Raw genomic sequence first — 10323 nt, 5'->3', positions numbered from 1 at the left:
TCAGAGCGGTGGGCACTGCGTTCCCGCCCCACAGAGCCAGATGCCTCCTTTTGCCAACAGCCTGCTGTGTCCTTTTATTTGTGTACATTAAGTGACTGGTCTTTCCTATCTGACAGAGAAGCTGAGGCTCCTGGGGCTTGTGCTTTCTTGAGCCTAAGTCTAGACTTGGTTCAGGGGCCGGACACATGGCCTCTGAATTGTTTTTCCTGGTTGACTTTCCAGTACACATGTTTAGTTATATATGCAAGTGTTTTCTTTACCTTTTCTGCTTGTATGTGTACTCAGGGGCAGGGGGTGGCGGTGGTGATGGAAAGGAGAAGGTGGAAACAAGGGTGTGGAACAGTCCGCTGTCACACTCCTAGTAGCTGAGTGGTTCACCTTGCCAAGGGCGTTCCTGGTGAGGGTCTGACACAGCACAGGAATGTTCACCGTGAACTGGTCTCCATTGCCCCAGCTCCCGAGCCTACAAGGCCACTCCACTGCTGCTCAGGAACCCCTCAAATTCCTCTTCTTCTGTGCCTTGCCCACGGCTCTGCCTTAGTTCCAGCTCATTCCATCTCCTCCTAATAGCTTTGCCTGCCTGCATTCCCTCCAGTTGCTGTGAATTCTCCTCAGACCCTCAAGTCTTCTGCCTGGCCTCTGGTGCTCCTCTTCTACATCCAAACACACACACACACACACACACACACACACACAAACACACACACACACACACGTGCTTGCATGCTCACACACATATCCCTTCTCTAGCTGGAACACTCCCATAATTCAGCCCAAGCATCAGCTCTTCTTTTTCCACCTTCTCCTGTGCCCGGCCCTCTGTTTATGCCTTGGTGCTCACACCCTGGTACTTCTCAGCCCTGAAGGACCGCATTTGTTCATATCTGAGCCTGAGAACCTGGCGCAGTGGGACCATTGCCTACCCTGAGAACGAGTGAGTGAGTGCATGAGTCAGCCCACGAATGCAGCCTCTGAATAGCATTGAAAGGTCTGGCCTAGGACAAGGTAAGGACTCTGGGGACGTCTGTCCCCAGAGCCCTGTGACTGAGAACTTCCGCCCATCAATTCCCACAAGTGGTGGGCCTGCCGCTTTCAGACATGGGCTGTGGGGCGGCATGGGGAGGGGCTTCTCACCTTCCTGGGAGGACCAGATTAGAAGGGAGCTTTACCCCAGAGATAAGCCTCTTAGGCCTGGCCATCTGTTCCTTGTGAGCCACAGCCTCAGCTCATTGTGGGCAGAAGCATAGTCCCCAGGGGAGGGCAGGGAAGGCAGTGACTTCCCTGAACCATGTTCCTCTTTGTGTCAGGCTCTCTGTGGGCACTTTACATCCATCTGGGCACTGGAGCCTCAGGTCGGTCCTCTGAATGGGTCCTGGGCTCCCCATTTTACAGAAAAGGGACCCGACTTGCCCAGGTCACACAGACAATCCTGGACAGGCCTGGGATGTGAGTCCCGGTGTGTCAGACTAAGAACCTTGCTATTGTCAATAGTCATCATTCTCCCTTCTCCCTGTTAGATTTTACTGTGATGAAAGAGTGGCCTTCAGGAGAGTCTTTGGGGCAAAGGTTTCCTCTAGCAGAAAGAAAGCTGTGGCTCAGAGCCTATTCACAGATTTCCTTCCTTCCCCCCTTCCCTCCCTCCCCTCCCTCCCTCCCTCCTTTCTTTCTTTCTTTCTTTCTGTCTTCCTTTCTTCCTTCCTTTCTTTCTTTCTTTCTTTCTTTCTTTCTTTCTTTCTTTCTTTCTTTCTTTCTTTCTTTCTTTCTTTTTTGTTTATTTATTTTGAGAAAAAGAGTGCATGCGAGCAGGGGAGGGGCAGAGAGAGAGAGGGAGAGAGAGAATCCCAAGCAGGCTGCACACTGACAGCCCCGATTCTGGGCTCAATCTCATGAACTGTTAGATCATGACCTGAGCTGAAACCAAGAGTCGGATGCTTAACCAACTGAGCCACCCCAGGCACGCCAATCACTGACTTTCTTGTTGTTGTTGTTGTTTTAAATGTTTATTTATTTTTGAGAGCGAGAAAGAAAGAGGGGTTGAGGGGCAGACAGCAGATCCGAAGCAGGCTCTGGTGCATAGCAGAGAGCTCAATGTGGGGCTCGAACTCACAAACAGCAAGATCATGACCTGAGCCCAAGTTGGACGCTTAACCATCTGAGGCACCCGGGCGCCCCCCATCACTGACTTTCTTAAACAAGGATGTTGCACATACATTTTGTTTGTTTGCTTATTATTTGTTTGTTGTTGTTGTTGTTTGAATATTCTTTCCAGCAGACTCACATCAGAGTGAGGGTTGCTCAGAAGGGTTCCTTCAGAGGCCATCAGATGTGGGACGGTTAGGGGCTGTGTGTATCTCTAGATACCTGAGCCTCTACAGTCTTGGTTGTTGCTCTTGGGGTCCTGTTACCTGCACTCCAGCAGGCTCAGAATTGTCTGGATTTATAGCTGTCACAAGTCACAGTGGAATCGACTGTCAGCACTGTAGAGGCCAGGAAGGGACTGAGACCAGGTGGGCTGAGCCTGAATAACTCTGAGAGTGGGTGGCATGATTGGGACTAGCATCTGGAATTCCAGAACTTTTTCAGGGCCTTTGCTGACCAAAGTGAAGTCCCCCAACATCCCAGCTCACTGCCAGGGGATTTGAAAAGGATAGTGAAACCCACTGGTGCCAGTGACTGATGGTCTTCCTTAGAGGGTTTTTTGTTCTCTGAACTTTACATCTCTGAAGCCAGCATGAATCCAGAGAGGCGAAGTTACTTGTCCAAGGCCACACAGCAAGACAGGCATTCCTGAGTTTTGATCTTTGTATCCATGTTGTGGTTTTCAGAAAATTCTGGTTCACGCTTTTCTGAAAGGCAGCATGAGCACAATCCAACATAGCTGGGAAGGAGTATTGTGTCTTTAAGAGAAGAGGCTTATGGTTCGTGGGCAGAGGCTTCCATGGGCCAAGGCCCTTGGCATCTTTGCCATCAGCCCCAGCTTCAGGAGGAGCGTCCTGGGAGAACCTGAGACTTTGGGTGTCTCAGGCACTGGGCATGAGGCTCTCACCTGCGTGCAGCCTTGTTCGAGCAGCATTACACTTGTGGGAGAGCCCCGGGTACTACCCAAGTGCGGGACGCTGGCTTGACCTTGCACTGTCTGCAGATCCTCGCATGGTGCCCTGGGAAGGAGCGGTGGGCAGGGACGACAAGACAAGAGCCAGAGGCAGGCAGAGTGGGGGAGGAGAAAGGGAGATCACAATTAAGGTTCATTTCTAAGCACACAGTGTTTTCAAAAATCAAGACAAGAATCAGATCTTATCTTCTTCCTGGAGGCCCAGAAGGGGCCTTTCATGGCAAATGTGACCGGCTCAGGTCATTTCAGTCCTATCAGGGAGAAATCTGATTTGCTGGCAGAAGATGGAGGGAAGGCGGCTTATGTGCTAAACTGGCTCTGTCAACAAGAGTCCACTAAAGTTGAAGGGTCTGGGTGGCCTGCTTTTGATGGTCGCAGTAGGAGGGTCCTTGGACCCCTCGGGCTAGCTCCTCCCGGACTGCATGTGGCAGGCAATGTGTGTCTCAAAGCTCTGTTTGCACCTTGACAAACCAGTCCTGTTTACAGGAGGAATAATCCACCAGAAAATGTAACCGGCACGCATTAAACTATTCTTCATAGTTTTGTTTTTGATACCAGAAAAACAATTTCTGGAAACAATCTGAATGTTCTATGGTAGAGAAACAGTAAGTTAGTAATGGTATCTCCTCATGATGGAAATGTTTAATGGTGATAAAATCCTGTGATTATGAAGACTGTAGCAAGAGGAAGAAAAACACTCACAATGTAACATTAATTTTAAAAGTGAAAAAATAAGGTACAATAAAAATAAAACTGGATAAACTGGTTGCTTGAAAAAAAATAGAAGAAACACAAATGAATGTGAAGATTACTAAATTGTTGCAATGAGACTATTTTTTTTCTCCTTCTGCTTCCAGATTATTACTATATGCAGGGTGGTGTGATAGTTAAGAACATAGAATCTGGAGCCAGAGTATTTGGATTCAAAGCCCAGCTCTACCATTTACTTACTAGCTGTGTGACCTTCACCAAGCTACTTAACCTCTCTGTGCTTTGGCACCTCATCTGTAAAAATGGGGATAGTAATAGTATCTAACTCTTACGATTGTGAGGATTAAATGAGTTAGCAGATGTAAGTGTTAGACAATAATTGCTATATAACTACCAGCTATAGCAATAAATTTAATTATCATAATTTATCCGTAGCCTCATGTCTCAATCATAAATAAGTGCTAATATTGGTATAGCTGTCTATGTATTTTTGCTTCCTATTTGAAAGTGCTTTCATCTTCCAATAGTAATAGTCATAGTAATATAAAGGGTAAAGTACTCTTTTCTAGTAATATCATGGCTAGTGAGAATTTTTCACTAGCATTTCTGATGGAGGACCACGTTTTCCTAAACACAGCTTGCACTCCCTGTCCACCCCGCTCATATCCCCAAGGCTCTCTTCTCTGGCTCCTACAATAAATCCTGACTGATTGAAAATAGAGTCACAATTCTCCACCCTGTTTTTGCAGTGTGACTTTGTAGCTCCTCCCACCAAAATATGGGGTCTATTTCTCTGTCCCTTCAGTCGGGGCTGCCCCAGTGACGTGCTTTGGCCAACAATGCAGTGCAGGTAATGGCGGGCCAGTTCTGAGGTCCTGAGGTGCTTTCACTCACATAGAGGGAACCACGCAGCTTCTGTGAAGAAGTTTGGGCTAGCCTGTTGGAAGATGAGAGACCATGTGGAAGAAGGTCCGGTTGCCCGACTGAGACCCTGCTGTACTTACAGACCACTGGCCCCCAAACCTGTGAGAGAGCCCAGCCAAGATAGCAGAATGGTGTATCCAACCCTTGGAAGAATACATGAGCCCAGCTATCAGTTGAAATGTTCAGCTGGCCTGTAGATTCATGGAAAATAAGAAATACGTGTAGGTTGGGCCACCACCGACATTGGGAGTGTTTTGTTATGCAGCTATGGCTAACGGATATAACCTCGAGGAGAAAGGCTACTGATACGAGACCTTCTGATTGGTCCACTCGACAGGATGGGTGGGGCACCCTCGTCACCTCTTCCTTCCAGGGTCCATTGTACTGGCCCTTGTGTCAACCCAGGTTCTGCGAAGTTGCCAAAAACCCCAAGTAACCACACTGGTGGCCCTCAGTGGGTAGTCTTTGTCTCTGTAGACTGGGCCCTCTTCTGGAGGCAAGGAGAGCCCCATGGTGGGGGAGGAATCTCTCTGGGCCCCTTTCACCCCACCTCCCACTGTGGGTCAGGTAATTTTGCTTGTCTTCAAAACAGGGAGGGTGACCCAGAGCTCTCAGGTCCCAGGCAGCCTGTGGGAGGGGCAGGCACACTGCCAGGCTCCAGGGGTCTTCACACAAGACCTCCCCAGTCTTGCCCAGGACCCTCCTCACTGAAAACCTCAGGACACCTGGAAGGAGGGAGCCCTGACAGAGGTCCCAGGTGGGGTCCGTTATTCTGCTCCCAGCCTAAGCCTGATGCCTGTCCAGCGCGAACAGAATTAACAAATTGAACACGCCATTAAAAAATGTTGCTACGACATGCTGCTATACAGATTGATATAAGCTTTTCATATACTTAGGAGAAAGCTTTGTTTAGCAAAATAGTAAATGTGGTAAATTCAGCCCATTGACTTTTGGTGATGGTTTTGGCGAACTGACCCAGAGTCCTGTGTCTGCCACGTCCTGTCATCCCCAAGGGCGCTGCACTTAGGTAGGAAGCAAAGCTCGGGAAAGACACTTGACGCTGCAGGGTCCTCACGCTGGCATGTGTGTGTCATAACTGGTGGTGTGTTGTCAGCTCAGGGACACCCTCCAGTCACCCTTAGTTACTCTCTCTGGACAGGTGTGCAGACACTCGTGTATGTCAGGGGACCAAAGTACAAAGGCCACATTCCCAGAGTTTGGCACACCCAGCACCTCTGCTGTCGATGACACAGCCCCAGGGTCGGGCCTGGAAAATGGCGGGCGGAACCACTAAGCCTGGGTAAGAAGACGCGGGCCTTGGTTTTCAGTGTTGAAATCGCTGGTCTCCCGCTTCAGGAGCCCTGGCAAGGCTCTGACTTCCTCAGCAGGCGTGTTTATGGGGGTAATGCCTGGCTGATAGTCATCACTTTGCTGACTCTTTACCATGGCCTGGCAAGGTAGAGTCTATGATCGTACCCTTTCACAGGTGAGAAGACTGAGGCTGAGAGGAGCAGAGCAACCTGCTCAAGGGCACACAGCTAGCAGGCGGTGGAGCTGGGATTCCAACCCAGATGGTGCCTTGCTCTGGGGGAGTCTGAGGTCTTAGAAATGCGCGTGTCTTCATCAGCGTGCTGAGGGGCACCTGCTCTCTAAGGAGGAGGCAGTTTGTTGTAGTGGAAAGAGGTAGAACAGATCTGGGCTCCCGACTCTGCCTCAGGTTCTTTCTGAGCGTCAGTTTCCCAATCTGTAAAATGGTGACAATGCTTCCCTGATGTGGTTCCAAAGATTTAAATGAGATTGTATAAAAAGGACCCAATAAAAAGGTTTTTTTTCTCTTTTTGTTCCAAGCTGTTTGCAAATTTCTGCAATGGAATTAAAAACATGTATGTACATTGAAAGGAACCCAGAGTCAACATGGAATCTGTGCACCTCGATTATTCTAAAGTGTTGAGTGACTTACAAAACAGCTGCCCTTGTACTGGGCACAAGGAGTTAACCTGGCTGTTTCCTAGGATCTGTGTGTGCATGTGTGCGTGTGTGTGCATGCACATCCTTAAGGTCTTTTTACTTCCCGTGAGTGCATCCATCCTGGGGAGGGGTTTGGGGATGGACTCACGCGGCAGGAAGGGACTCTACCTCTCCCTTCCCTAGGCTTTGCCTTATTTCTTTTATGGAAATACTCCTCCTCCTTCACCAGGCTGGGGCCTCAGAGGAGAGCAGAGCTGCAGTCAGCCAGAGAGCACACTTCCTCTCACCTTTCCCGGGCGGGTGCTTCACACTTGGCTTCAGTGTGTGAGAATGGGTTATTTTTATTTTTACTGCAGCTGGATGTGATGCCAGTCGAGGGAGGGGCTGTCAGCCTCTCCAGAGAGGTGGCCCTAGGCTAAGTAGTGCTGTCTCCCTCCCTCTCCTTCATACCCAAGCTCCCCATTCGTTCATGCACAGGACTCTTGGTAGTTAGTGGTGTTGGGGGATGGGTTGCAGGATTTGCCTCTGGTCATGGGCTCCCTGGGCCATGGTCCCAGAGGACCCAGAAGGACTGGGGCCTGGGAAGGGCCTTAGCTGTGGAGAGTGGGGGGCAGAAGCCCTGGATTAGTGTCAGGCCTGGCTGGCTCTAGGCTCTAAAGCTTTCCCTGGAGGCTCTGCCTGCCCCAGGCTGTGGGGTCGTCCTACCCAAGGCCGCAGAAGCCTGCTAGTGCTAACTTCACACCTAGGCCAGGTGGCCATGCAGCAGCTAGCCCTCATCCTGGGAGCTGGGCCCCTGCAGCCTCCCTTACCAGCCGGGAGCCCCCCAGGCCTTGTGGGAGAAGGCAGTCTTCTTCCTCCAGGCCTCACCCTGGCCCTGCACCTCCAGCCTGGCTCCTGGGACTCATGCTGCCAGCCTGCATCTCTGGGACTCTCTGCGCCTGTGAGTCCCATCCGCCCACTGGCCCCCTTTCCTCATGTGGCAGTTCACAAGGCCAGCCCTACCTTGGGTAGTAGCTTCCGTGAGCACCTCCCTACCCACCAGCCTCTCTATCTTCCGTGGTTCCCTCTTGCCCACCTCAGGCCTCCATGCCCGATGTTTTCCCAGCCTGAATCCTCCCCTCTGTCTCCCTGCCTTTCTTCAGGTCTCAAATGTGGCCTCCTCTGATGCCTCCCAGCCAGGGTGGGGGCTGTTCCCCGTGCCGTTTTCTAGTTGCATCCTGTTCTTCTCTTGACAGAACGTATCCAGTTCAAAATGAGTAATTTTGGGGGTCGTTTTCCTGCACTAGATTGGAAGCTCCATGAGGCCAAGATCCCATCTGCTGTGGCTCCTCCGTGCCAGGCACAGGTGAGGGCAGATCCACATTTACGGCCTGTCCCACGGCCTCCCCAGAGCCTCTTCTTACCATCCAGACAAGGGTGCTTACCTTTCTGGGCCTTCAGGACAGGGCTAGGAACGCGGGAACAGCAGAGCTTGCCTTTCCAGGGCTTGGTAAGGTGCCTAGAATGCCTTGTCCCTGAGGGTAGACACAGAGGGGCGGAGACCCTTCCTTAGTGTGTTTCGGGACACCATGAGGTTGGATCTGTGTACCAATGACTTGAGTGAGCCTCCGCTCTCAAGGTACAAAGGTCAGGAATATTTATTCAAGGAAACTCAGGAAGAGCCAAGCTGTGGGAGTGCCTGGGGAATGGGTGGGCCTGGAGGTGATTTTATTCTTCAGAAATAACAAAGTCATTGTGGGTAGATACTGTCTTCCTCACATCCCTGTCCAAAACACGGCAGCCTCAGTCCAAGTGTCTACGCCCTTTGGACCTAGTATTCTCCCTTTGGCAATGTAGCCTAAGAAAATAATCTCAAATACAAGGAATGTTTTAGATACACATATGCTTTTACCACATACTTAAACTACTGCAAAGTTATGAACCATCTAAATGTCTAAGCATGAAATTCATCATAGCACATTCACTTGATGGCAAGTTATACCTAAAAATATTACTTAAATAACACTATTTGGAGAATATGTCGGAAGTACTCCTAAATGTGTTAGAAACTTTATGGAGAAAGGTATTCATATTCATTGAATTGTCAGTAAGGTAACAGTGGCAACATCTAACATGCCCCCAAATTAGGGGTCTGATAAATTGCACTGCTTTGGACTGTGGTTATGAGGAATTCTAATCACTGTTTTCTGTATTACACACGCAGCAATGTTCACTGCAGAAACGTCAGAAAACAAATACTTCCTATCATCCTACTGCTCAGAGATGATTGCTGTTGATATCCTGGTGTCAATGCTTCTAGAATAATTTCAATAGTCAGTATTTTTGATTATATAATAATACAGTGATTTTAGAAAGATACAATGTTGAACATATAGAGATATACCAATTACCCAAAATGCTTGTCTGCAATATTGAAAAGAAATAAAATGTGGATCATGACGATTCTTGAGTCATAAACAAAGGTATGGGTGTTTTTCTCCCCCATCTATATGTCTATACTCCCAACTCCAATAAATATTAAAATAACCATAATTGCTTTAAAAAATAATAAAAGTAGGCAGTGTCTAGAGAGTTAGGCAAGAGAAAAAGCTCAAAAGAGCTACCCGAATGAAAGAAGAAAGACAGGAGCCCTAAATATTCATATCCACAGAGGTGCAGGGGAACATCTCCCCCTTTCCAAACACATACAAACACGTCCCCCCTCACCACCACCACACAACACTCATCTCATCTGCTGCAACTGTTTGCTGGGATGTTCAGACTCAGACAGTCTAACAATGAAGGTATTCATTCACTCAACGCAAATTTTACCATACTGCAGGCATGATACAATATAGGGGAGTGGCTCTAGAATTTCTAGCTGGGTAGGATTTAGGTGCAAGAACCAATCTTGCCAGGAGGTTGCATGTTTGCATGGTAAACACATCCCCTTCACGTAGCTGGTGTGTGGGTTTGGGGGAGCAGGGGCTGTGGAGATTGTGAGGTCTAAATTCCAAGGCCACTCCTTGGTGCTGCCACTGTGCACAGAAGTGCTACAGTTTCAGGAGTGAGAGTCTGTCTTTCCAGGCCCAGCCCAGGACTGCCTGCTGGGGCCCTGCCCTCCATTTTCTGATTCCGACCTTCCCAGGCCCTGCACTCCCTGCTCAGGAACTGGCATGTTGGGGTGGCGGGGGACAGCCCTACCTTCCACGGAGAAGATGGAGAAGCAGAGGAGCAAGATGCAGAGCAATCTGGAGAGGACTAGCAACTTCATGCTGGGGTGGTGGGAACTTCACGTCCTGGGGAGACAGCTGTGCCACACAAGTCCTCCCTTGGGGCCACCTCAGACATTTATAGAGTGACAGAATGAGGTGTTTCCCAATGGGCAGGGCACCAGCAGCTTTGCAATTCTCATAAAAGGTAGAGCCAGCCGCTCCCAAGAGGAAAAAAACCAGCTTTTGAGAAGTTGAGAGTATTTAGTGAACTGTAACACACAGCTATAAATGCCCAGCCCCGGGAGCTCCCAGAGCTGGCCTCAGTGGTCAGACTGGCAAACCCCTGTCAGGGAAGGGCCACTTCCTGGTGTTGAACGTTAACTTTTAGTGTCAGTAATAATTCCATCACACAGA

The 10323-nt window shown here is 49.4% G+C and overlaps 1 protein-coding gene across 1 annotated transcript; it reads right to left on the bottom strand.

Moving 5' to 3' along the window:
• Positions 1-3072: 3072 nt before the first annotated feature.
• On the bottom strand, positions 3073-9968 carry GPR15LG (G protein-coupled receptor 15 ligand). Its single transcript, XM_077746452.1, has 2 exons — positions 9899-9968; positions 3073-3158 (listed from the first exon to the last, which is right to left on the bottom strand). The coding sequence occupies exons 1-2, from the start codon at positions 9966-9968 to the stop codon at positions 3073-3075; spliced, it is 156 nt and encodes a 51-aa protein (XP_077602578.1).
• Positions 9969-10323: the final 355 nt, after the last annotated feature.

This window comes from Crocuta crocuta, unplaced genomic scaffold (genome assembly GCF_008692635.1).
Source record: "Crocuta crocuta isolate KB4526 unplaced genomic scaffold, BGI_CrCroc_1.0 scaffold28, whole genome shotgun sequence".
In the NCBI taxonomy this organism is placed as follows: domain Eukaryota; kingdom Metazoa; phylum Chordata; class Mammalia; order Carnivora; family Hyaenidae; genus Crocuta; species Crocuta crocuta.
The sequence above is the reverse complement of the archived record's forward strand: the minus strand, read 5'-3'. Positions and strand labels throughout refer to the sequence as shown.

Excerpts from the sequence above, each read along its gene's own strand:
- GPR15LG (XM_077746452.1), bottom strand. The coding sequence starts at position 9,968 with ATGAAGTTGCTAGTCCTCTCCAGATTGCTCTGCATCTTGCTCCTCTGC. Across the intron at positions 3,159-9,898 it reads CTCCATCTTCTCCGTGGAAG|GGCACCATGCGAGGATCTGC; the intron begins GTAGGGCTGTCC and ends GCTCCTTCCCAG.